The 27933-nt window shown below is 42.0% G+C and overlaps 1 protein-coding gene across 1 annotated transcript; it reads right to left on the bottom strand.

The window, feature by feature from the left end:
* Nucleotides 1-1242: 1242 nt before the first annotated feature.
* On the bottom strand, nucleotides 1243-27379 carry STMND1 (stathmin domain containing 1). The gene is made up of 5 exons (XM_068234648.1): nucleotides 27133-27379; nucleotides 20968-21136; nucleotides 14476-14612; nucleotides 9267-9401; nucleotides 1243-2804 (listed from the first exon to the last, which is right to left on the bottom strand). Exons 1-5 carry the CDS (start codon nucleotides 27220-27222, stop codon nucleotides 2511-2513), a joined length of 825 nt encoding a protein of 274 aa, XP_068090749.1. The 5' UTR covers nucleotides 27223-27379; the 3' UTR covers nucleotides 1243-2510.
* Between the last annotated feature and the right edge of the window lie 554 nt (nucleotides 27380-27933).

The following is a 27933-nucleotide window of genomic DNA, read 5'->3' as shown; positions in this document are numbered from 1 at the left end:
CCCCCGGCATACTTTTCCACGTACTGGAAACGTATGCTGCAAACATATTCCAAAAGTTAAAAACGGAGGAAAAATAATTTACCAAAAGGGATCATCTGTAAACGGACAAGTGTGAACCTAGCCAAGGGCCAGCACACACTGGATTCATTGAAGTCTATCAATAGAGCACACCAGGTCTCGTTCATCCTTAACAAAACTGTGGCTTCAACTTCTGAACCTTCAGAAATGTGAATCCTATACCACATACATTACCAACACCCTACATTATTAGCCTATAATGACTATTAATAGCAAGGGAAGGTGTAACCTCAAAGATGGAAAAGTCTAGCGTTACTGCATCCACTTGGGAATAGAGGCTTTCTGAGCTTCTGTACGCAAATAATTGTTGCCTGTTTAAAATCTTTACAAACCATGACACATTACTAAGTTGCAGTAAAGTCTGTAGCCATTTCACAGTAGGCTTTGATATTCAATTTAGCAGACTGCCAGGTTCCTTCAGGCACTCTCCAGAAGCCCAGCAGTCTGCTGAAGAAGTCCAGAAGGCCCTGCAGGAAGGAGGTACAGTGTAGCCTGAGTCATGCCTCCCTTCCAGAAAGAGATGCAGAAAATTAAGGAATGCCACCATAATGCAGTGCCTTACCTCCAGCATGGACTTCAGAAAGACTTTCCCTGCCAGTGGTCAACTGCAACATTTTCTGAGCTGATGCATATATGGTTGTAGTTTGTATGCCAATTGAAGATGCAGCTGATTTACACTGGTTCTGTTTATATCTTCATCCAAATTGCAACCAAATTTACATCAACTTGGAACAATTTACATTTCATTTATCTAAAGGACTCTAAATGCAAATTAATGCTATCTCTATAACAATACTATTTAAGTACTGTTTATTGTTCGGGGGAATGAGCTGCAATTCTGTAGAAATCCTGAGATCTGCTTTAAAATAGATTGTAATTAAAATGTGTAATGCTGGGAATACACTATGAGTTTTTTCAGTAGATTTACTGTCCGTCTTATTTTTCTGAACTATTTCCAATCACTTCTATGAGAATATCCATAGGAAAAACAAAGTAAATCAGATCAGACCTGTCGGAAATTATATATTGAGCTATCAACTCATGGTGTATTTCCAGCATAACTAGCAAGTAAAAAGCTCAGTTTCTGGATGTCTGTGTAGGATTACTTTATATACCAAACCTACTTTATCTGAGATTTGTAAAAGGCTAAGGACAAAACGCGAACATATTTAAAAATAATTTAATGAAAATTGTTTAAGCAATAAACAAAAATTACTGTTTCGGGTTTGAGGGTAGCGAGCAGCAATTCTGTAAGAATCCTGAGAACTGCTATAAAGTAGATTGTAATTATAATGTATAACTCCGCAGCAAGTAAAAAAGTTCAGTTTCTGACCTGATAAAATACCGGTAGTTACATAGTTACTTGGGTTGAAAAAAGACACACGTCTATCGAGTTCAACCAGAAAATAAAATAAATTAGGGCAATTTAAATAAAATAAAAACATTGTATTGGATTTTTTATTAAAAGTGTAGATTTCACTTTCTGAGACAAAGTAATATTTAAAATTAAAGAAAAGAAAAGAAGAAACTTCTACATTGTCATTTTGTGCCCCAGAGTATGACTGAGCAGGGTGCAGAGGTCTATGAAGAAGCACTGTGTTTCTCACTCTCTCCTCCTTACACTTGACTCCTACTCAAAGGACCTATCACTGACACAGCTGATGAGGCAGAGAAAGTTTTTCAGAGAAAACATAACATGCTAATAGTTTATCTGTCAGCGCTGAACTTTTTTTTTAAAGGCTGGTACACACCATGCAATTTTTCCTTTAGATTCTATTTCAGATTGACAGAAAGATTGTATCAGAAAATAAATATATACAGCCTACTGATTGCCATCAACTGATTCCAAGCTCACATTCTCTTTCTTGGTAAGAAGCACATCGGACATATTGGAAATTATTGATCAATAATTCGTTTTGTGTGCACGTCCTTTTGATCCATTTTTGATCGCTATCCAATTGAAAATACGATCAGAAATTTTATTGAAATTTGAAAAAAAAAAAAAAATCACATACTTGTGTATGCTAGCAAACTACTTTATCCCATCAATGTCAGATCTAAATATTGATTTGGTCAGTAAAATAAGATCTAAGGTAATGGTATCGTATGGTGTGTACCAGCCTCAAAGGTTTGAACACACTTGCAATAATGTCTGTCACTCTTGATCATTTTGCATTACTTTTCCTGTACAAACATCAATGTGGCTGAGCCAGGATACATTAGCTGGATAACACCTATACTTGTATTAAAAAAATCATTATTTATGTTCTGTTTTGGCTTGGGCCTATGTACTCCATATAATTGAATGAAATATGTCAATGAATGTATATCTGTTTGATCTTATCATGTAACGGCAATATTTACTGTAATTAGTATAATTTCGAGGCTCAGATGCAGGTATCAGAAAAATATGTGTTAAAGTTGAGTTTGCATTAAAAGAGATCATTTTCAAAGTCATTGGCCTGGTGACTGTGTTTGTTGTAAGTGTTGTCGGACTCCACAGCACCCATTTCATCGAGCTCCTCATCTGCATCTCTGGGGCTTTGTGTGGCTCCACTTGTTATATTTTCCAGTGCAGTGGAATCTAAGGTTTCAGTTGGAGTTGCAGCCATAGCTTCTTCTCCATCATCAGGTGTGAATGCCCCTTCCCTTCTGAATTGAGACTGGCTTGGTAAGGCAGTCATTGGCCTTTCACGTAGTCTCTTCTTCAGTTCTTCCTCTTTTGTCTGCAATATTAAAGGATTACAACCAGTATCAGTCAAACAATTCACACACACAAACCAACATTATCTTATTTCCTTTCATTTACTCAATTAAAGCTTATATCCTGAGTGCTCATTTTGCAACCATAACACATTCAGTTCAAATTACAGTCACTGCAGCTTGAACTGCTTATAAAACAGAGGGCAGATCTCATCAGCAAATGGGTAATTAGTATGTACTGGGCATAGCCGGATCCTCTACAGGTTAAGGAGATGCTGCATGCAACACACCATCAGAATATTTTATGTATTTTTCAGCAGATCCCCATAAACTTTTCATGCCTATCCCTAATGTTTTCACTATCGGTAAGACTGGATTGCAAAATACTATGGATGGTGACTAGAGCCATAACAGGAAGTTGAGACACAGTATAATGGAAGCCAGTTTGTGGGAATGTTGAGTTATGTGTTGGTTGTGGAATCTTAGCACAGCATTTGATCTGAAGGGAGTGCTTATGTTATGCAGACTTGAGTGATCCTCCTGTTGGCAGATAATCAGCAGAGTGGGTAGAGTGTATAACACTGTCAAAGTAATCTACTAGTCAGATAGATGCAGGTTGTCCATCCTTTGGCTGCTATCAAGGAGTGTCTCCAGTTACAGAAAGCGATTATCTGCCAGGACATCTTGTATTTACTTTTCCTTTGCTTGTATGAAATTGCCAAACAAGTCTCTGCATGTTGCTTCTATGGCTGACTTCTGCTGTAGCACAAGCCTCAGGTACACCCTTACCCTACCCCCCTTCCTCCTTTCCCCTACCCCACCTGTCGCTTGTTGATGGTAAGTATTGGTTAAGCTGTGGCACCTCGAAGGACGTGCAGATCATGGCACTTGCTGTGCACTGCACGTCAGACAAGGGGCCACGGAGAAAGGAAGCATGAGCCGGCAGGGGCATGCGAGAAGGACGGCTAAAGGCACTTTGCCCACGGTCGTCCTTGTGCATCTCCCTCCCGGTAGATACTTAGCCCATGAACCCAGTTGGCAACAACTGAGGCAGGGGGGCCCTCTCATGCCTTCGGGAAATGAGAGACCCCAAGTGGTCCCCGAGCGTGTGGCGAGGGGATAAGGGTTCCACTCCTCTCCGAACCTCGGTTTGGGGGGAAGGGAACCCTTGGGTCCTTGTGTTACGGGGAAAGGGGACAGGAGATGAGGGAACATATCAATATAGTAAAGCATCACCTTTCCGATTGGAAAAGGGTCCTGAACCGCATTGTGACAACAAAATTGTGGAAAAAAGGTTCCTAAGGACACACCGGTGTATGCAAAATGAAAAATTCTTTATTAGCTAAACATGAAAACGAGACCACTATTGCATCAAACAGCGAAGCTAAAAAGCAACAGCGCTGTTGTCATTAAAACCAAGGCTCACCACCAACCATACTGACACACCTCCCCATACACACAAATCAGGCTTGGGGTACCCCGCATAGAGCACAAACTACAGTCCATCCGCAAAGGGCCAAGCATAGGAGGGAAGCAGCGTGGAAAAAGAGGCAATTGCTAAGCAAGCATGTCCAGCAACAAACGAACAGACGTGATTAAGTCTCATTCAAGGGAACCGGTATGCCTAATAACATTGCATTGACCACATGAGTGTTAATACTCACGACCTCCAACAGTCCGTCGGGAGCAATGCACTTCAGCTTCACCTGGCTATATTATGCTAGCCGCCCAGGCAGGCTGCAGATATTGTATTCCAGAGGGGCCCCCCGCCTTGAGATGTAGTCCGGCGTGTGATTTGAAGGCACTGGCAGTTTGAACTTCTCCTGCTGTGGAGCTGGTAATATACACTTGCATGCAGGCGTCTAGTGTGGGAGAAGGACCCAGAGGGCGCCGCATGCCTGGTTTTGTGGCAGTGTTATAAAGGCACTGTCATTTTTCCCGGGTATGCGGCTTTAAGCCCTAGCATTCAGGGCCCCTGCCGAAAGGCGGGAGCCAAGGAAGCACAAAAAAAAAAACAAAAAAAAACTTGTTGACCTAATTTAACATTATTCGTGTTAGAATTCACTTTACTTCCCTCCATCTCAACCCATTTATTCACAGTAATACAATAATACAAAGTACTGTATATTCTGGCATATAAGACTACCTTTTAACCCTTGACAATCTTCTTAAAAGTCTGGGGTCGTCTTATACGCCAGGTGTCACTGACGCCAGGTGATACGCCCTATCCTGTTACCACCTCTCAGATCTCGCTGCTGAAGACTGTAGTAAAGCGGCGCAGGCACACATGTGCGAGATATGAGAGGCAGAGAAGGCGGTAAGTAGGATACAAGGGTGGGCCAGAAGGGTGAAAGAGGCGTGTTTTATGGGCACAGTGTGATCAATTCTTCCATACCGCTCTGATAAACAGGTAGACAAGGAGAGCTGACCAATCCACTTAGGGGGAGGGAAAGTTGACCAATCCAACCAGTCTATTGCCTATATATTGTTATATACTGGGTACCACATACATAGCACCAGTATATAATGTTTTTTAATTTTTATTTGGTGTGCATTGGAAGAGGGGTAGTCTTATACAGCGAGTATATCCCAAACTCTATATTTTAACTGGAAAAATTTTTTTTGGGGGGGGGAGTCATCTTATACACCGGAATATATGGTAATACAGTATTACAAAGTGATGTGGTTGTAGAGAAAGTAGAGAGAACCAAGGAATATATCAGAAGGTATACTTCTCACTTGCCCTAACGTGTATTAATACTGTACACCCAGTTGTGCTCATAAGTTTACATACGCTGGTAGAATTTCTTTCACTCATGGTTAGGGGTTGGCTGAAGCCATTTATTGTAAAACTAATGTGTTTACATGTTTTAAAACACTACACAAAGTACCCAAATGACCCTGATCAAAAGTTTACAAAACCTGGTTATTTGACCTGATAACATGCACACAACTTAACACAAATTAATTTGAATGGCTATTAAAGGTAATCGCCATCACCTGTGATCTGTTCGCTTGAAATTATGTATAAAAGGTCAATGAGTTTATGGACTCCTGACATACCCTTGCATCTTTCAGATCTCTGGTGTTTTTTTGGATTCTAAGTCATGGGGAAAGCAAAAGAAAAGTCAAAAGATCGACAGGATTTTCCAGTTCCGTGGAAACGGTAGTTGAACTCTATAAAACAGGAAAAGCATATAAGAAAATATCCAGAGGATTAAGAATGCCAATCACCAGTGTTCAAACTCTAATTAAGAAGTAGAAAATTATGGGTTCTGTTGACCAAACCATGGTAGGGTAAACCAACTACAATTTTAGCCACAACTGCCATAAAAATACAGGACTCTGAAAAAATGTGGTGTGGAAGTTATAAGATACACAATAAGGAAGCACTTGAAGAAGGATGCGCTGCATCGTCAAGTTGCCAGAAGAAAGTCATTACTGTGCAAAAGCCAGAAAGTACTCCAATGACAATATGCCAAACAGCACAAAGACAAGCCTCAAACCTTCTGGCACAAAGTCATTTGGAGTGATGAGACTAAAATTGAACTTTTTGACCACAACTATAAACCCTACATTTGGAGAGGAGTCAACAAGGGCTATGATGGAAGGTACACCATTCAAACATGGTGGTTGATCGCTTATGTTTTGGGGATGTGTGAGCTACAAATGCACAGGAAATTTGGTCAGAATTGATGGCAATATGAATACAGCAAGTTATAAAAAAATAAAATTAGTAAAATGTTCACTCATCAGCCAGGAAGATGAGCATGGGACATACAGGGAGTGCAGAATTATTAGGCAAGTGGTATTTTTGAGGAGTAATTTTATTATTGAACAACAACCATGTTCTTAATGAACCCCAAAAACTCATTAATATCAAAGCTAAATATTTTTGAAAGTAGTTTTTAGTTTGTTTTTAGTTTTAGCTATTTTAGGGGGATATCTGTGTGTGTAGATGACTATTACTGTGCATAATTATTAGGCAACTTAACAAAAAACAAATATACACCCATTTCAATTATTTATTTTTACCAGTGAAACCTATATAACATCTCAACATTCACAAATATACATTTCTGACATTCAAAAACAAAACAAAAACAAATCTGTGACCAATATAGCCACCTTTCTTTGCAAAGGCCACTCAAAAGCCTGCCATCCATGGATTCTGTCAGTGTTTTGATCTGTTCACCATCAACATTGCGTGCAGCAGCAACCACAGCCTCCCAGACACTGTTCAGAGAGGTGTACTGTTTTCCCTCCTTGTAAATCTCACATTTTATGATGGACCACAGGTTCTCAATGTGGTTCAGATCAGGTGAGCAAGGAGGCCATGTCATTAGTTTTTCTTCTTTTATACCCTTTCTCGCCAGCCACGCTGTGGAGTACTTGGACGCGTGTGATGGAGCATTGTCCTGCATGAAAATCATGTTTTTCTTGAAGGATGCAGAGTTCTTCCTGTACCACTGCTTGAAGAAGGTGTCTTCCAGAAACTGGCAGTAGGACTGGGAGTTGAGCTTGACTCCATCCTCAACCCGAAAAGGCCTCACAAGCTCATCTTTGATGATACCAGCCCAAACCAGTACTCCACCTCCACCTTGCTGGCGTCTGAGTCGGACTGGAGCTCTCTGCCCTTTACCAATCCAGCCACGGGCCCATCCATCTGGCCCATCAAGACTCACTCTCATTTCATCAGTCCATAAAACCTTAGAAAAATCAGTCTTGAGATATTTCTTGGCCCAGTCTTGACGTTTCAGCTTGTGTTTCTTGTTCAGTGGTAGTCGTCTTTCAGCCTTTCTTACCTTGGCCATGTCTCTGAGTATTGCACACCTTGTGCTTTTGGGCACTCCAGCGATGTTGCAGCTCTGAAATATGGCCAAACTGGTGGCAAGTGGCATCTTGGCAGCTGCACGCTTGACTTTTCTCAGTTCATGGGCAGTTATTTTGCGCCTTGGTTTTTCCACGCGCTTCTTGCGACCCTGTTGACTATTTTGAATGAAACGCTTGATCGTTCGATGATCACGCTTCAGAAGCTTTGCAATTTTAAGAGTGCTGCATCCCTTTGCAAGATATCTCACTATTTTTGACTTTTGTGAGCCTGTCAAGTCCTTCTTTTGACCCATTTTGCCAAAAGAAAGGAAGTTGCCTAATTATGCACACCTGATATAGGGTGTTGATGTCATTAGACCACACCCCTTCTCATTACAGAGATGCACATCACCTAATATGCTTAATTGGTAGTAGGCGTTCGAGCCTATACAGCTTGGAGTAAGACAACATGCATAAAGAGGATGATGTGGTCAAAATACTCATTTGCCTAATAATTCTGCACTCCCTGTACATGGACATTTCAGTGTGACAATGATCCAAAATACAAGGTCAAGTCGTCCTGTCATTGGGTATAGCAAAATAAAGTGAAGGTTCTGTAGTGGCCATCTCAGTCTCCTGACCTATGTATCATTGAGCCAATATGGGGAGACCTCAAACGTGGAGTTCATGCAACAAAGCCAAAGAATTTCCTGTAAGGCTTTTTGCCAGGAAGAATGGGCAGCTTTACTGTCTGAGAAAATAAAAAATACTTTAGGTTGTCATTGATGTTAAAGTGGTCTAACACCCAGCATTTCAACTTTGCTTTAAAAGATTGCTTACAGCTTATAAACTATTATGCCAGATTTTTTTTTTAGCAGAAATTCACTGAATGGATTAAACATGACATTTTAGTGCTGCATTTAGCTAGAAATCCTCCTCCGTGCTTGCTTGTTTAGTTACAAATGTATCTATCTACAATGTAACAAACAAACACTGCTCTGAGAGAACAAAGAGGGCTTCCCCAGCAGGCTTTTCAAAGGTCTATTTGTATTCCAAATAAAGATACATTTGTAACTAAAAGATAAGAACGGATGCGGATTCCTAGTTGAATCCAACACTAAAGTGTCATGTTTAACCCATTCAGTGAATTTCTGCTTAAAAAAAATCTGGCATAATAGTTTGTAAGCTGTAAGCAATCTTTTAAAGCAAAGTTGTAATGCTGGGTGTTAAACCGTTTTAAAGGAGGCAATACACTGTATTAAGAACTGAGGTATGTAATATTTTGATCATGGTCATTTGGGTAGTTTGGTGATTATTATTTTAAAAAAAGTAAAAGTATTCGTTTTGGAGTCGCACTCACTTGGCAGGAGCCCGAAACAGTGGACTGTCCTGCCCTATAATTCTTTTTAAAACTTTTGTATGTCTTTATTCCAATAAAAAAAGATTAAGCTTTGAAGGTGGTGCGGACCATTCTCTTCATTTAAAAAAAGTCAACACAGTTGTTTGACAATAAATGGCTTTAGCCAGCCACTATGACTGAAAAAAAGTTTTTTGTGTTATCATTCATATTCTCTGAAAAATCCTAGTATGTACATTTATGAGCACAACAATACTTGAAGATGAGCCATGCAGCATGAATACAGGTCTTAAAATGGGGGTCAGAACATTGTTACCTTTCTTCTCTCTTCAGCAGCTTTCATTTTAGCTTCAATGTCCTCTTTCGTTAAATTTTTATTTTTCTTCTTTTTGGTTTTGAGCTTTTCCAGTTTTGCAGGAGGCCTTTTTAGAGGCTTCCCTGGTGTTTCCATCTAAAGGTATATAAGAGTGACTTAATTTAGTAATTAAACTGAACACTTGCACAACAAATGCTTGTTTCAATAGTAAAAATATAGATATTTAGCAGATTTGTTTTTATTAGAGGAAACCTGCAAAAAGTAGCTCAAACGTAATAATCAATTTTTTACAGACAAATTGTTCTCTGCACTGCCTTGTCTGTCTCAGAGGCCCTTGCTTTGCTAATTGTAACGATTGGTGTCAGCACACAGAGAGAATCTGATTATTGATGATCTGCAGAATCATCAATAATACAGATGTATACTCGATTATGGATGATCTGCAGAATCACCAATAATACAAGTATGACTAACCTCTGGACACCTAATAAGTGTAAGTGTTTGGTGTAACTGTAGGATATCTCCCGGGAGACACAGATAGCTCGGCCAGGAACCCCCTGAGGGGCAGGTGGTCCTCGGCTGTGCAGGAACTATCCTCTCGAGAGAGGAAATAGAGAGAACCTGACCACCCGTGATACTTGGTGATCAGATGTTGACTGTACTGCAGCCAGGGGCTCCAAGGAGCAGAGGCCACTGGCTGTGAGCAGGCCGGACTCTCTGAGGAGCAGGAGTCCTAATAGCTAACTGACACTTGGTGCAGTAATGTCACAGCTAGTACAGACAGACTGAGCACTCAAGGGATGAGTGACAGCCTGGAGGGTCGGGCAGGCCAGGTCGGCAACACACGAGCAGATAAGGTACAGAGACAGAAGGCTGATTCGGTAACCGGGTACAGGCAGGGTTTGGCAACAGGTAGGCAGATATGCAGTGGTACCAAATCAGTAAGCAAGAGAGAGGTCGACAGAGCAAATAGTCATAACAGAAATAGAACAAAGCCCTAGCCTGGGGTGTGAGGTCCTTGGTCTCGACACCCGGGAACTAGTCTAGAGTATAACACAGTAATGACACAGTATTCCTAAGCTTGGGTGTGAGGTCCTTGGTCACAACACCCCGGAACTGGTCTAAAGTATAACACAGCAATGACACATTATTCCTAAGCTTGGGTGTGAGGTCCTTGGTCACAACACCCTGGAACTGGTCTAAAGTATAACACAGCAATGACACAGTATTCCTAAGCTTGGGTGTGAGGTCCTTGGTCACAACACCCTGGAACTGGTCTAAAGTATAACACAAGCATAATCTGGCTAAATGTGAATTCCCAGGTCCTCCTGATTCTAACACACTGTGGGATCTGACTGGTCTGAGTGCTCACGCGTAAGTATTCGCAACGGCAGACAACCAGCAACTGACAGGCAAGATGTATATATAGTGCAGCGCTCCTCAGCGCCGCCCAGCACCACTCAGCCAAGCACCCACTGCGCTGGGATCAGCTGATCGTCCTGATCAGCTGATCCCTCTCCTACTGGCATAAAGGTCCTGCCTCCCAGCGCACGCGCGCTTAGCTCTCCATCTGTGTGCACTAGAAGGCTCAGACAAACCAGACGCATGCTGCTGTGCGGAAACCGCCGGTCTGAACGCGGAGACAGCCGTCCCGCTGCCAGACCGCGCGGCGGTGTCTCCGCAATCCATTACATTAATACTAGCATTAATAACACTTCAGTTATTAGTAATAGCTTATTAGCTAAATCGTTCATGATCAAAAACCATGCTCGATGCTCTCATGTGGTTTCCTAATTCTGATTGCACTTTTTGATGCTTTCCTCAGCAACACAATAGTATAGCCTTACTTACACAAAAGCACATACTGATTTTCCTAGTCTTCAGTCTTTATGATTTGTAGATAAGTTGCTGCTCCTCTTTGCCAAGCTCTCCACTCGCTGTCAATTAACCAAAGGATTTTCTACAAACTTTTAACTTACAAAGTTCTCTATAATCTTTCTCCCTTGTACATCTCCTTACTAGTCTTGCCCAAGTAAAATCGCTGCATCCCCATGGCAGATGAATGATTTATTACAGAGGAATCGACCTGCAAATTTCTACGACTTCGCAGGTCACAGATTCTGCTGTCCTCGAGAGGCAGAGCTCTCTTCGCAATCAATTTCCACTGGTCTCCGCCCCCTCCCACCCCTCCCAGTGAAAGAAGACTGAGAGGGGCGGTGAGAGGCGGCAATCAGCAGAGATTTACTGCGGAGGAGGCAGAGCTACAACGTAAAGCTCTGCCTCTTCAAGGAAGTAAAGCCCTGCAAGCCCGGGAGCTTTGCAGGGCTATTCCTCTGTAATAAATTAGTCATCTGCCATGGGGATGCTGCGATTCTACTTGGGCAATCCTGCTGAAGAGGATTATATAACAAAAGCAGGTAAAAAATGAGACTTCAGAGTCTCTTCAAGGGACAACTGTAGGGAAAGGTATGTGGAGGCTGCCATATTTTTTCCTTTTAAGCAATACCAGTTGCCTGGCAGTCCTGCTGATCCTTTGCCTTTAATATTTTTAACCATAGACCCCGAACAAGCATGTAGCATATCAGGTGTTTCTGACATTATTGTCAGATCTGACAAGATTAGCTGCATGCTTGTGTCTGGGGTGATGCAGACACTACTGCAGCCATATAGATCAGCAGGTCTGCCAGGCAACTGGCATTGTTTAACAGGAAATAAATATGGCAGCCTCCATATTCTTCTTCCTTCAGTCCTTTAACACAAACAAGGAAGCTAGGAAGCGTGCATGTTGTGGCAGTTTTAAACAATGGATCTCTGCTATTTTACTATAATCATTTATGTCTAATATATTTGCATTAGAGATCAAGAACTATGAACAATTACTGCTGTACAAATGTAATCTGTTTACATCTTGCTCATATTACTTAATGAATTATGTGACACTTGAGATTTCCAAGAGCCTTTTGTTTTTCTTTTGCTGTTTCACCCTAACCTAGTTTCACAAGACTAGCTACAGTTAGTTATATAAAGATTCCTCCTACATAGGGAACACATCCCGGAGCTGTGCTGCTGTTTATTGATTAGACACCAAAGCAGTAAGGAACATTAAATGACCAAGATCGATAAAAATTGTAAAATTTAAAATACAGAAAAACACACGAATAAAAAGTACATTTCTCCCTGAGTAAAATGTGTTATGAATTACTTTTCTCCTATGTTGCTGTCACTTACAGTAGGTAGTAGAAATCTGACAGAAGGGACAGGTTTTGGAGTAGCCCATCTGCTCATGGGGGATTCTTGGGGGACCATGGCTACTCAATTTGTGTGTTTAGGGGCATTTTAAACTCTGGTATTTGGGTAACCCAGCTGCTTCATTCTTGTATCTAGGAACAACACATTTGTGTTAAAACAGTAATGCAGCCTGCAGATAAAAGCTAAGCTGCTGGCATTATTGAATTGTAGTCTCCCATTTCTTGTTGGACTGAGATCTTCTAACTTTCCTGAGCACTTTTAACCAATAAACAGAGAGCAGGTGAAAATGAGTGGGCAAAGAGTAATTGGTCTACCTGGGAACCTGTATGGTCTTAACCCATATCTGGTGCTCAAACTAATTAGCTGTAATGGTGATGGGAAAGGTTAATGTTAGAAGTGGAGAGATGGAGGTTAGTGTTAGGATAGGAGAGTGTTAAGAGTCAAGAGGGAAAGGTTAGGCCTGGAGTGGGAGATTAATGTTAGGTGTTAAAATGGGGGAAAGTTAGTGTTTGAATAGAGTACAGCGAGGGTCAAGAATTCCCGGAAAAATATCCTGCGCCCCCAAAAAACACAGAGGACAATAAGAAATGTACACGAGAAAGGATGCTGTTTTTAGCGGGTGGGGGCACAATTTCAGTGTTTGTCATAGGCGCCATATTACCCAGATACACCACTGTCTCCTTATGCATGCAAGTACAGTTATCGGTTTTCCTCCCAAAGTACGTAAAAAAAATACCTTAGCTCCAAGAGTTTCCATGTAGAGAAGCATAGTGATATGAAGGAGAAGAGCCTTGTCTGTAGGGCTCTCTGCAGCACCAGTTTGGAGAATGTTGCAGGCAAGTTTGTAAGGTCTTATTGTCACTATACACACTGCTGTACTTGGTAACCTTATATTATATGGATGCCAAAAGCGTCTAATGCATTTCAACAGCCCCATTCATATCACATGCAATGTTAAACATGCACTATTGAAAGACAGTGCAGGAATGATTTTCATGTGTTGTAACATACCATTCTCTGCAGTAAATTGGCTCTGTGTTATATTGCACACCAGCCTAGGCCACCAATGCTTTGCCAGTATGATGTAGTTACGCATGGCTACCAAATTCCTTTAACCACTTAGTGCACCAGGTGCAGTATAATCACGTCCTGGGAAACTTCATTTGAAGTCCCAGGGCCGCGAAAGTTAACCAATGGGAATCTGAAATAATGACTGAGGACATCTTGTGGCCAAATAGTAAAACTACATCACAACACATTTTATTTAATAAAAATACCTACACTTACATCTAAAATAAACTATTTCCCTCCCACACTCCCCCATAGTACTCAAACATTATATATATATATATATATATATATATATATATATGTGAAATTTACATTAAGAAATACATAAATAGTTGCCTTAGGGACTGAACTTTTTAATAATTCTGTCAAGAGGGTATATTACTGTTATTTTTCAATTTGCGGACTTATAAATAGTGATGGATAGAAAACTGAAAAAATGCACCTTTATTTCTAGATAAAATATTGGCGCCATACATTGTACTAGGGAAAAATTTTACACATTGCAATAACCGGGACAAATGGGCAAATAAAATGTGTGGGTTTTATCCACAGTAGAACGTTTTATTTTAACACTATAATGGCCAAAAACTGAGAAATAATTAATTTTTTCCATTTTTTTTCTTATTATTCCAATTAAAATGTGTTTAGAATAAAATAATTCTTCACATAATGTACCTCCCAAAGAAAGCCTAATTGATGGCGAAAAAAAAAAGATATAGATCATGTCGTTGTATTTAGTTGTGATTAAGTTATTGGAGGAGTGCTGACAGGTGAAAATTGCTCTGGTCATAAAGGGGAAAAAACCCTCAGTGGTCAAGTGGTTAAACTCAAATCATTTCAGGTTCACTTTAAAGAGAAATTCAGAAATAAAACAGGCCTCTGTACTCACCATGACATCATACGCTTCCCCATTCCTAACAACCTTGCTCTGGCCCTGTATAATCCCTTGAGACATAAGCTCTTCCAGGATATCTGAGGAAGTTTGTCTCTCTCTGATCTCTGATTGTCTGTTCAGTACAGGTAACTCTACAACACAGATCACAACATAAATTAGGCATAAATGAAATACATTCAGTATAAAAAGCAAGCGTACCAATTAAAATTTGTTAACATAATGATCCCAAATAATTGCCATAGCTTGTCTGTAAACAGGCAACTGCTGGCCTGCCAGTACAATACTGCAAGAAAAGCTTAGGATATTTATGGGTTTTTATAGATTGTCCCTGGAATGTTAGCAACAACATGAATTACTTTAACAGGGAGGCTAACCTTTTGTTTTAACACAGTACAAGAGGATTAAGGTGCGTATAAACATACAATTACTGCATCTGTATGTATCAGGATCAGGGTCGAGTTCTGTACAGGCTAGTGACACGTTATACACGTGACACGACATATAGAAGACAGGTCCGGGTACTTATACAAGCTTTTTTTTTTTTTTTAAAGAGTTAAAATTGTGCTACATTTTGAGTCCAGATTAGATTCTTCTTGTATAACAAAAGGAATTGTTGGCTGCACTTGTATGGCATTAGTATATCTCCTGTTGTCTTTAGAGGTCTAAGGTCATTTAAAGGAAGTTAAATGTTGGTGTGCTGCTAGGATACTGAAGTCCATGTTGTGTCTAATTACATCTTTTACTATACAAACATGAATAATAGAAAAAATGCACATTGTGTTGTTTGGCTGTCATTCTTTAATGTACCTGGGTGACCACATAGTTATGTAGTTGTCACACATTACAGAGCCTTCAGTCTTTTCAGAGGCAGATATACTGGCTAGACTACCTTTAGTTGTCTCAGGAACCAGTGGGGTGGGATAGATGAAGGGTTTCCTTTTTACTATCTGAGATCCTCTGCAAAAATATCAGATTCAAAATATCTTATCTGGTCACAAACCTCAACAAGCATATGAGTCCTTAGCAGCTTATGGTGGCACAAAGGACCAGACAATGGCACTGGGAATGTCAGTAAGACCCTAGTCAGATGGCACCATGAATTATGCATGGATTTGGCACAGTTTGAGTATGAACACTCAGTAAGCATTCTATTTGCAAAAACCTATCAAATGCTTTATTTCACAATTCTGTTTTTGTCAGCATTACATGCATTTCCCCCATAGATTACCTAAACCTCAACCGATACCCATTTAATCACCTCCTCAGCAACCATAACCTGTTAAATCTAACCTTCCCTTTCTAACTGTCCACTCACTCTAACTCTCCTAATTGTTGTCTAATGTGGGCAGCATAGTGGTTAGCACTCTTGCCTTGCAGAGCTGGGTCCCCGGTTCGAATCCCAGCCTAACTCATGTTATTCTTTAAAGCTGGTTACAAAATGGCAAACTAATGTTTTATTGATTATTAGGGGGAAACTGAATCAGGAAATGTTAAGGGCGCGGGATCCCTTACCATAGGCACCTATTATAAAAGCAGCGATTTGTGGCAAAGAAGGGAAATTCGGGGGCACGGTGGCGGCCCCTATCGGGCTCCGAAACTTCCCTTCCCTCTGCTGCAAATGATGCCTCAGTGCCCACTAATGGGTGCCTCTGGGTAGTAAAATGTACCTTCTTTGACGCCATCTGCGACTTTTATATTGGGTGCGATTTGCAGTAAAGAAGGTACATTTCGAAGCCAGGCCTGCTATGCATTGCCACAATTTGAATAAACGCATGACTATCAGACACCGTTTATTAACAATTTAAGCTGCACGGACACAAGTCTCATGTCCGTGGCTGGTGCTGCTGCAGCCGCAAAGATGTGAGACTCACGTTCATGCAGTTTGCGGGGCTGCTCGCGCTATCGTGATAGTCCCGGCGACAGGAGTGATTGGTGGCAGGGGACAGTAGTCCCCTGAGCCAATCCGTATTTGTCCGGCGAGAATGATCACTGTTTTTGTTCAAAAACAGTGATCATTCTCAAATGGTGCCGCCACGCTCCCTCCCGCTTGCCTGTTCCTGCCGCTGATCATTAGATTAATGAATGGGAACTTTTCTCCCATTCATCTCCCATCTAGGTCCCCATGATCACCAGCATCAATGAGATACCTGTGTCACTTCCGAAGTAACGCAACCACGCATTACTTCCTATTCGTGTACTTATTGTATGCAATAGAAAATAATGCGTGAGGACATCTTGTGGCCAAATGGTAAAATTAAACCTACAGACATTAGTAATATATTCTTTCGACATACATTTTAAAAAAATGTGTTCCCTATTAAATGATGTGCTTAAAATTAGTGATGGATGTAAAACAGAAAAAATTACGTTTATTTCCTAATAAAATATTGTCACCATACATTGTACTAGGGATATAATTTAAACATTGCAATAATCAGGCCAAATGGGCAAATAAAATGTGTAGCTTTTATCTACAGTTTTACATTTTATTTTAAAACTATAATGACCGAAAACTGAGAAATAATTATTTTTTTTCAATTTTTTTCTTATTATTCCCATTAACATGCATTTAGAATAAAATAATACTTAGCACAATGTACCACCCAAAGAAAGTCTAATTGGTGGTGAACAAAACAAGGTATAGATAATTTTGTTGTGAAAAGTAGTGATAAAATTAATGGGGCATGAAAGGGAAAGCACTGAAATGTGAAAATTCCTCTCGCCCATAAGGTGAAAACAACCCTGAAGTGGTTAAAAGTGTTGTTGCTGTTCACTACATTCATCTTTTCTAAACAATCCAGCTTAAAACTTTGTTGACATGTAACTATACCATGGTGGAGTCTGCAGCTCTGCTGAGTTTGTCTGCAAAATCCCTCCTCAACCCCTTGTTTCTGATGAGTCATGCTGTCTGCTTTCTGTGCAGTTCTCTGCTCTTCTAAAGCGTCCTACACATGTACAAGGACTGTCCTTTGCAGGTAACAGAACTCGATCCCTCAGGTGACACTTCAGGGCCAAGTTCTGTACAGATACTTCACTAGCTAGGGATGGATTTCTGATGCTATGGAAGGGAAGGAGGGCTGACCGTGTGCAAGTTGAAGTGATATGAAACAGGTGGGGTGAGTAGGAGAACAATGGAACTCTCACCAAGGCATTAGGCTAGCACACGCTAGATTCTTGGCAAAGGTGATTCCAACAGACCACCACAGCAGAGAACAATCTAGCATGTGTAGAAGACTTGAGTCCTGGGGCAGCATGGTGGTGTAGTGGTTAGCGCTCTTGCCTTGCAATGCTGGGTGCCCGGTTCTAAACCCAGTAAGGTCAGCATCTGCAAGGAGTTTGTATGTTCTCCCTGTGTCTGTGTGGGTTTTCTTCAGGTACTCCAGTTTCCTCCCCCCCCCCCAAAACAAATACAGATAAGTTAATTGGCTTTCCCTTAACCACTTGAGGGCCGCGGGCTTTACCCCCTTTAAGGACCAGACCCTTTTTTTCCATCCAGACCACTGCAGCTTTCACGGTTTATTGCTCGCTCATACAACCTACCACTTAAATGAATTTTGGCTCCTTTTCTTGTCACTAATAAAGCTTTCTTTTGGTGCTATTTGATTGCTGCTGCAATTTTTACTTTTTATTATATTCATCAAAAAAGACATGAATTTTGGCAAAAAACTGATTTTTTTAACTTTCTGTGCTGACATTTTTCAAATAAAGTAAAATTTCTGTATACATGCAGCACGAAAAATGTGGACAAACATGTTTTTGATAAAAAAAAAAACCCATTCAGCCTATATTTATTGGTTTGGGTAAAAGTTATAGCGTTTACAAACTATGGTGCAAAAAGTGAATTTTTCCATTTTGTAGCATCTATGACTTTTCTGACCACCTGTCATGTTTCATGAGGGGCTAGAATTCCAGGATAGTATAAATACCCCCCAAATGACCCCATTTTGGAAAGAAGACATCCCAAAGTATTCACTGAGAGGCATAGTGAGTTCATAGAAGATATTATTTTTTGTCACAAGTTAGCGGAAAATGACAGTTTGTGACAAGAAAAAAAAAAAAGTTTCCATTTCTAACTTGTGACCAAAAAAAAAAATTAAATCTGCCACGGACTCACCATGCCCCTCTCTGAATACCTTGAAGTGTCTACTTTCCAAAATTTAGTCATTTGTGGGGTGTGTTTACTGTCCTGGCATTTTGGGGGGTGCTAATTTGTAAGCACCCCTGTAAAGCCTAAAGGTGCTCATTGGACTTTGGGCCCCTTAGCGCAGTTAGGCTGCAAAAAAGTGCCATACATGTGGTATTGCCGTACTCAGGAGAAGTAGTATAATGTGTTTTGGGGTGTATTTTTACATATACCCATGCTGGGTGGGAGAAAGATCTCTGTAAATGACAATTGCTTGATTTTTTTTTACACACAATTGTCCATTTACAGAGATATTTCTCCCACTCAGCATGGGTATGTGTAAAAATACACCCCAAAACACAATATACTACTTCTCCTGAGTACGGCGATACCACATGTGTGGCACTTTTTTGCACCCTAACTGCGCTAAGGGGTTCAAAGTCCAATAAGTACCTTTAGGATTTCACAGGTCATTTTTGTTTCAAGACTACTCCTCACGGTTTAGGGCCCCTAAAATGCCAGGGCAGTATAGGAACCCCACTAATGACCCCATTTTAGAAAGAAGACACCCCAAGGTATTCCGTTAGGAGTATGGAGAGTTCATAGAAGATTTTATTTTTTGTCGCATCCTCATATGCGTTTACACTGTGAGTGTGTCCTGCACAAGCGCAGTAAGAGGTTCTCTCTTACTGCAGCTGCTCAGGACACGCTCGACGACATAAATGCATACGAGTATGTGCACGGCCAGGGCCGTGCAGGCGCAATGGACCACCGACCGATCAGTTGGCAGAATCGAAACTAAGCCATGGCGGGGGAACGGAGGATCAGTTCGGCACGCCACGGGCACAGGACAGCTGCGGGGGGCTGGTCAAAGCCCCAGGTAAGTGAAACTTTTTATTTTTTTCCAGGTAAGGTTCACTTTAAAGTCAATTGAAACTATTAATTGGACAGAACATTTTTATCAATCGGGAGTGGGGCAGGAGTCCTCTTAGTCGATAGGTTTCCTTTAATGCTATTGTGACCTGAGATCACTCAAGTCTCAGGATTTATACTTACCTGGGGCTTCCTCCAGCCCCATTGAGGCCGTTTGGTCGCTTTCTGACTCCCAGGACCGCTCTGCTCCCCGCTGGAAGGCCCAGTACACTGGCAGAGTCGCACATGCTTGGCCACTGTCTCCAGGGGCACGGTGAAGTGCAACTCTGCCATTGTACCAGGCTGTCCAGCGGGGGACTGGAGCAGCCTGGGGAGACGACGAAGGACCAAACAGCCTCAAAGGGGGCTGGAGGAAACCCCAGGTAATTATAAATCCTGAGACTTGATTCATCTCAGATACATTTTAAGTTTTCAATGCTCTTAAACCACCTGGGACCCCTACCCCCTTAAGCTACACTCCAATGGGGTGCAAGTAGCCCCCCAAGTGCCCTCACTGCCAGGGAGACCACCACCCTCTAAAATACAAAACACTAAGAGGAGAATAGAGACTGGCTGCACGCACCGACCCACGTAATTGCATTATTATGTGAAACTGAAGTCTCTCTCCAGGACAGGTGAGAGTCAGTTCAGCCCTTTCTAGATCTGGTACTGGACGTGTAGGTACACTTCCTTTGCCTTTAGATTGCTGATAGGCTTATCCTGCAGATCATTTAAATAACCTAAACCAGGTGCTGTCTGGGAGTGAGTACATGCCATTCTTTGAGGTCTTATCGTCAGTGGCGTAACAATAGGCCCTGCAGCCCCTGCACCCTGGGGCCCGCTCGGGGCCGTTTTTTGGGGGCTGAAGGGGTGGCAACATGAGGGGAAAGCCTTGGCTACAGTCGGCGGGGAGAGGGGAAGTTCCCCCCTCTCCCTCACCTCGGGGCTCCCCCTCTGCGCTCCCCTCCAGCTAGTTACAGTGTGCGGGCTGCGGGCAGATGCATACCTTCTTCCGTGCGTTCCATCGCAGACTTCTCGCTCTGGCGGCTGACGTCACTTCCGGTAGTGACGTCCTTTCCGGAAGTGTCGTCAGCCGCTAGAGCGAGAAGTCTGCGATGGAACGCACGGAAGAAGGTATGTATCTGCCCGCCTCTGCCCGCTGTCCGCACACTGTAACTAGCTAGAGGGGAGCGCAGAGGGGAGAGCCCTGAGGTGAGGGAGAGGGGGGGAACTTCCCCTCTCCCCGCCGACTGTGGCCAAGGCTTTCCCCTGATGCTGCCACCCCTCCAGACCCCACAAAACGGCCACGAGTGGGCGCCAGGGAAGCGGGGGGGGGGGCCCGCTCTAAAATTCTGCAGGGGGGCCCGGTGGGGCCTAGTTACGCCCCTGCTTATCGACCTTACAATCAATCACATAGTTGCTACAGCTGAATAATATATTGTTGTACTTACCATTATTTAAAACATTTGCTCTTCTAGGAGATGCTCCTGTCACTATTCCTGGCAGATTGTTGCCAGTTCCCTCATCATCAATACCCAAGCCACTATCCAAAGTCCCTTTTGATAGTGCTGATCCATCTCTGATATTGGTGCCAACTGTTCTTGGAGAGTTAAGTTCATTCTGTGAATACAATGGCATATATATAGGTCAGAAAGACAACAATTTTTATTTATTTATTGTATTTATAAAGCGCCAACATTAGTTTAGGGTAGAGACAATATTTAGGGGTGACATACTGCAAATGCATAGCATGGGTGCACAGTAATGGAGGTGCATTATCAGGTAGGACACAAAAGGAGGAGGACCCTGCCCAAAGGCTTACAATCTAGAGGGAGAGGTAAGGACACAAAAGGTAGAGGAGTTCAGCTGTGGGTTTAGAGAACTTGTGAGGGGTATGTAGGAACCTGAGTTAATGGGCTTATTCACAACTAAAGGTACACACACACACACACACAAATCCTGTCGCCCGCAGGAATCGGGATTCAATCACTTGGGTGAGAGTTCGGGGACAGGTGCTGTACAGACACATCGCAAGCCTTCAGGCTATGGAGGGAGGTGGAAGGAAAACACATGGTGCAAGAGGGAGCGGCTACAAGCAGGAGGTGTGAGGAGGGGACCAAGAGGCTCGGCCTGCACTCAGCCAAGACAACTCAGCACTCCAGATATCTTGCCAACACATCAGAGCTGCTGCTGAACACACACTAGATTTTCAGCAAAGGTGTGCCCTGACGTAGCATGTGTATGAGGCTTAAAGAGGTACTCCTGTGAAAATAATGCAATAAAAATGGGCTTCATTTTTACAATAATTATGTATAAATGATTAGTCAGTGTTTGCCCGTTGTAAAATCTTTCCTCTCCCTGATTTACATTCAGACATTTATTACATGGTGACATTTTTACTGTTGGCAGGTGATGTCACTGGAAGGAGATGCTGCTTGCATTTTTGGTAGTTGGAAACAGCTGTTATTTCCCACAATGCAACAAGGCTTCCACAGTGTGATGTCAGTACCTCAGTGTTGTGAGGAGCTGACATCACACTGTTGGAGGAGTTTCACCACAATATCAGCCATACAGAACCTCCTGATGATCCGTTTGTGAAAAGGAAAAGATTTCTCATGGGAAAGGGGTATCAGCTACTGATTAGGATGAAGTTTAATTCTTGGTTACGGTTACTCTTTAAGTCTTGGTGTTATTTATGGGAACTCTGCACTGCCTATGCTAAATTAGAACACATAATTCTTCTTGCAAATCAACATGCAATGAGTGAAGTACCTAAACAAAAGCATTACTACAATTAAACAAAGACACTCTCCCTTACCCTGTGCGTACAACTCTACATGGAAATGTACAGTAACTGTCATGCAACCTGAGGACACGGAGGAAAATAGATCCCTTTCCCAGTGTGGCTGTTACCACTACAGCAGGCGTTTAATTGTTTGTTTTTTTTCACCAGCACAGCCATGCTTACAGATGTGGAGAAAGAAGGAAAAAGGTGTGCTGGATACACACTATGCAACTTCCCGCCCAATCAGACAGGATTGAAGCGACTATTTCTCACGTCCAATATGCTCATGATTGATAACCGGATCGATTTTGTGAAGTAATGATCGTAAAATCAATGCTGTTATCTATTGGGAGCAGTTTGGACATGTACACCCTACACAACCTCCTGTCCAAACATTTTACTCAGTCTTATATTAGAACAATGACACATAGCTGATTCAAGAAAGGTGAAGTCAAACTAAACGGAAAGGTCTTGTTTCACAATTCTAAAGGCTGTTCATTATATGTGAAATGGTGACAGGGCTACTGTAGAGAGGAAGTTGTATAAACAAGGCATTCCTCATTGGTAAATATTCGTATAACATCACCCCTTTTCTGATATAACCCTATAGTGGCCCATACATTGGTCGATTTCTGCCACCAATCGACGGCCGATTCGACCGCTTGATCAAATCGGATAGAAATCGATGTAGCATGAAGCATGATCGATCAGCTGATCGATTTCCGACTGATTTCAATCGATTTGCTCAATCTGTCCGGATGGAAAATCTAGGTCGATCTGCTGTTGCATTGGATCAAATGCTGCAATAATGCATTTCAATCGATTTTTAATAGATTATTGGAAATCTGTTCCTTGTGTGTGGCACACATCAGATAGATTCCTGTCAGATTCGACCGGACAGGCATGTGGCAGGAATCTGATGTTCGAATCTGCTGCAAATATATAAGTGTATGGCCACCTTATATCCTGACAACCAAGCTAACCTTCTCCTACCCTATCAATGAACCCCCTAATCAATGCCTATCCCTATCTGATAACTCTGATATTCACCTTCTGACATCCATTAATCTTCAGGGCCAGGCCCAGGACCAATAGTAGCTGCATGCAAATAATTCACCATCCAAACAATGCAATACATAATAAAGTTGAGAGCAGGACACCCAGTGTTATGGTTTATGTGATATGAATGCATCTACTCTGTACTACTCAAAAGTACCCCCAATTAGGGATGCTCACCGCATTCCGCAGAATTCATTTTTCCGCGATTCCGGACGGAATTTGGTGGTTCCGTTCCGTCCCATTGGAACGGAATTGCCATAGCGCTATAGCGGAAATTCCGTGGAACGATGCGTAATTCCGGTGGAATGCGGATTTTTGTACGCCAATCATAAGGAAGCCCCTAGAAGAAGCTTAAAGTGAGAACAACAGGATTTCTTCATGAAAATAGGAATTTCTGCACCAATTACAGTCTTAAAGAGACTCCGTAACAAAAATTGCATCCTGTTTTTTATCATCCTACAAGTTCCAAAAGCTATTCTAATGTGTTCTGGCTTACTGCAGCACTTTGTACTATCACAGTCTCTGTAATAAATCAATGTATCTTTCCCTTGTCAGACTTGTCAGCCTGTGTCTGGAAGGCTGCCAAGTTCTTCAGTGTTGTGGTTCTGCTATGCACTCCCCCCTCAGGGGGGAAAGAAACACACAAATGATCTCTTGAGATTCAAAAGGAAGGCTGTATACAGCCTGCTTGTGTATGGATGTATTTTCTATGTGTGGACATACTGTACATCAACCTACTTCCTGTTTTGGTGGCCATTTTGTTTGTTTATAAACAAACTTTTTAAAACTGTTTTTAACCACTTTTAGTGCGGCGGGGAGCGGCGAAATTGTGACAGAGGGTAATAGGAGATGTCCCTTAACGCACTGGTATGTTTACTTTTGTGAGATTTTAACAATACAGATTCTCTTTAAAGAAAACCAATCAATCCTATGTTAGCAACCAGCTCCCTAGCTATCTCACCTATTGTAACCATTTTGTATAGGTCCCATAGCTTTTGCGACACCTCCTGCAGCGCCAAAACCACTGCCATGGGACCACCGCCAGGTCCCAAAGCTTACAAGACACCTCCTGCGGTGCCAAAACCACCGCCATGGGACCAGCGCCAGGTCCCAAAGCTTACGCGACACCTCCTGCGGCACCTCCTGGGACCACCGCCAGGTCCCAAAGCTTACGCGACACCTCCTGTGGTGTTAACCCAGTTGGTGCTATAGTTATCACGCCTAAACTTATCACGCCTAAACTGAGTTTAGGCGTGATAAAGGGCTTTTCACCAGCATGCTAACTGTTAGCACCGCTTTGTGAATCAAGCTCAATGTGTAGGCAAACTTTCACACTACATGGAAGTGGTAAAATTGACCAATACAGATTGGATGTGTGTACTTAGCTTGAAGCTATGGTTGTTAAAACACTACAAAGCTAGGACAAACTACAGAGGCAAAGCTGGAATACATTTGGGGACTATAAACCTGGAAAAGATTTTGAGGATGCTGGGACTGGGTAACAAGGCAGTGTCACTAGAAAGAGAGGAAGAATGAGTTTGTTTGTTCTCCTCGTGTTTGTATGGGTTTTCTCCCACGTCCTAAGAACATACAGAAAAGTTAATTGGCTAGTTGAGCGAGCTGAGGGGGCTCCCCCTCACCTCCCCCTTTTTTTTGGGGGGGGGGGGGTGGGGGAGGCCTCCGCTATAACTTCTCAATTGGCGGCTGCTGGGCCCTCTCGAACTAGCACATTTAGGCATATCTTTTTTCTTGACCGAACTTCTTTTCCTTATTGTCTTCTTTCTTTTCTACTTCTGAATGTCTCTGTCTATTTGATTGTCTTGTGCTTACCTAAGATTATTAGCATCCTGGAGGATGCAAGGTTACTAAGGTACACAGCCGGATACTTGATACGGTTTAATATATCTATGGTGGGGGTCTCAGGTGTATGATCCCTACGGGCCCTGAGCCCCCCTACCCTATCACATCTATTGCCCCTCGGTGTGCTGGGGGGGGGGGAGGCTGGAGAGCACGTGGGGGCAGCCACGTGTACATTATGATAAATTAATGCCATAAGAAATATCCTCTTGGAGGAATGTACTGCCATTCATGATATCCTTATATCCTGTTGTGATTATTAACCATTGCTGGTGACACTGGCCGTCACCGGCTGCATAATTTTTTATTTTTTCTCTCACTGTTTAAAATAGGATATGGAATGTTTTGTAAGACACTTGTCTTTTTTCTGTTCCTGTTTGTTTTTTCTGTAATGTGAAAAACTTCTAAAATAAAGAATCTTTAAAAAAGAAAAGTTAATTGGCTTCCACCAAAACTGGCCCTATAAACAGCAACAAGACTATGTACTCTGTAAAGTGCTGCGGAACATGGCAGCACTATATATAGCGCTTATACACAGACAATCCCCTACCTAAAAATGACTCGTTACAATGTTTCAGGCAGGGGTCACACTTGTCTATCAGTTTTCTACACTTTGCAGAAAACTGAAAGACAAGTGTGACCCCTGCCTTACAGCAGCTAATGTAATTTATAGAGAAAACTGACAAATTGCGCAAGATGCCAGTTTTTTTTTCTGCGTGCGAAATCTGCATTAAAGTGTGGCCTTGCTTATTGATTAACATGAGTTCTCAGTTGAAGTCAGTTTTTCTGTGCAGAAAATGCGTACGAAAGCCGATAAGTGTGACCCCTGCCAAAGAGATACAAAGTTTTCTTCATGTACAATAGATACAATTCTGTTTTTTTATTACATATTTTTGTTGTGAAATGTTACATATTCTACAAACTGTTTAAGTAGTTTAAAACACTTTAAAAGCACATTCAAAACAACAACAAAACACAGTTTATGTCATATGTCCAAATCCAGAGTTGTCCGACAGTAAATCATTTATTCCTGCGCTTCCTCTTACAAAATCAATCTCAGATTTCTTAATCAATAAAACTTACAGTAGGCTAAAAAAAAAAAGCAAGAAAACAGCTCAATGAACACAGACATTGGGCTTGATTCAGTAAACCAGGATAACTCAGATCACGGCCGTTTTATGCGCATTTGCGCGATTGCAAGCGATTGTGAATTTGCGTGTGCAATCGTGAAGTTTCACGCAAAACAATATACTTTTTGCGCAAAAATTTGCAATTGCTTGCGCAAATTCGCGATCGCGTACAAACATGAAAACGTCTGTGATATGAGTTATCACGGTTTGGTGAATCAAGCCCATTGTGTCTGTGTTCATTTAGGTGTTTTTTAAAGCATATTGTATGTTTTGATGATTGAATCTGAGATTGATTTTAGGAGCAGGAGTTGTTTGTTTGTACCTGATTTGTTAGTTATTGTGAGTTCTCACAATATTCTCCTTGTTGCATTAAATATTTAGGTGTTGGAGAATTAGTGCTACAAACCATTTATTCATTCATCCACATTTCACCATGTTAACACAGGACCCCACTTATAAACAAATTCATCCTACAATCTCCTAGAAAAAGCGGAACCTGTTTATAAGCAGGGGACTATATATATAGATATATTTATTTCATATGTAGAGAATAGGGAAAGGAGCCCCTCGAAAGATGCAGACGTTTACTCAGACTGCCGGTGTAATGTATCAATGTTTTAGCAATGATTTCCCAGGTGCATTTCTTTGCTGCCAGACACCATACTGATGCAGCTACTCCACTAGAAGCAGACGTAATGTGCACTTGTATGCCCAGGATCACAGGTCTCCCTCCCATTCCCCAGGAAAGCAAGGAACAACATTGTAGAGGCAGCACATACTCTGACCTTGGCTATCGGCTTGCCTTGCTCTCCCCAGCCGCTCTTCCTCCCATCAGAGGGCTGCACCACTCGCACTTTGGAGCTCTGGCATCCCATGACAATGTGCTGCAGAAGAGGAATGTGTGCCGCCCGCCAAACTCCGCATTCCTTTATAGCACCGAATGGTTGCTGTGGACTCTGAAGTATCCATAGCAGGTTGCTACAATAAGCGACGTCACTAGACAAATCCTCTTTCCCCTGTCTGTGCCACTCACCAAGGTGTGCGCGCTTGAGCACTACAGTGCATGTGAATTGAAATGCCCAAGCCACCTACTCAGAGATTTCCTCTGACTCCGCCCAACGCGTCTCTCCAGCACAGCACAGAAAGCTATAGCCTGAGAGGCAAACCTCTCCTTTTTTATTTTTACTGCAGCTGTGAACTAGATGCAGAACTGTCTGCGGCCAGCAGTGCAGGCAGCTAAATATTTTCATTGCCATTCCATTCATTAACCCCCTTCCCAGTGTGTAATAAGGCATATAACTTTTCCATACCTTCTTGGTGTGCTTGTAAAAGCCAAAAGGACCGTTAGGGCTCGTTCACACTAGGGACGTTTTCGGACTTTTTTCAAGCGCATTGCACAAAAAGCATTTGTGCAATGAATCTCTATGAGAAGGTTCATATCAGTGCAGTTTGTGCACTGTGTGTTCAGCAAAACGGTGCCTGTACTAATTTTCGGGCATTTTTGCTATAATGTAAGGTATAGGAAGAGTGCTAAAAGCTCACAAAACGCTTTATGCAGCGATTGCATTCACGTTTTTTAGAATAAA

Source organism: Hyperolius riggenbachi, chromosome 5, assembly GCF_040937935.1.
Source record: "Hyperolius riggenbachi isolate aHypRig1 chromosome 5, aHypRig1.pri, whole genome shotgun sequence".
NCBI lineage: Eukaryota > Metazoa > Chordata > Amphibia > Anura > Hyperoliidae > Hyperolius > Hyperolius riggenbachi.
Note: the sequence above shows the minus strand (reverse complement) of the source record. Positions and strands in the feature narration are given on the sequence as shown.

Bases quoted from the DNA above. Each gene is read 5' to 3' on its own strand.
- STMND1 (XM_068234648.1), bottom strand. From the start codon at position 27,222: ATGGGATGCCAGAGCTCCAAAGTGCGAGTGGTGCAGCCCTCTGATGGG. The intron at 9,402-14,475 runs GTGAGTACAGAG...ATATACCTTTAG, and splicing joins GGGAAGCGTATGATGTCATG to ATGGAAACACCAGGGAAGCC. The intron at 2,805-9,266 runs GTAACAATGTTC...TTAATATTGCAG, and splicing joins CTGCTGAAGAGAGAAGAAAG to ACAAAAGAGGAAGAACTGAA.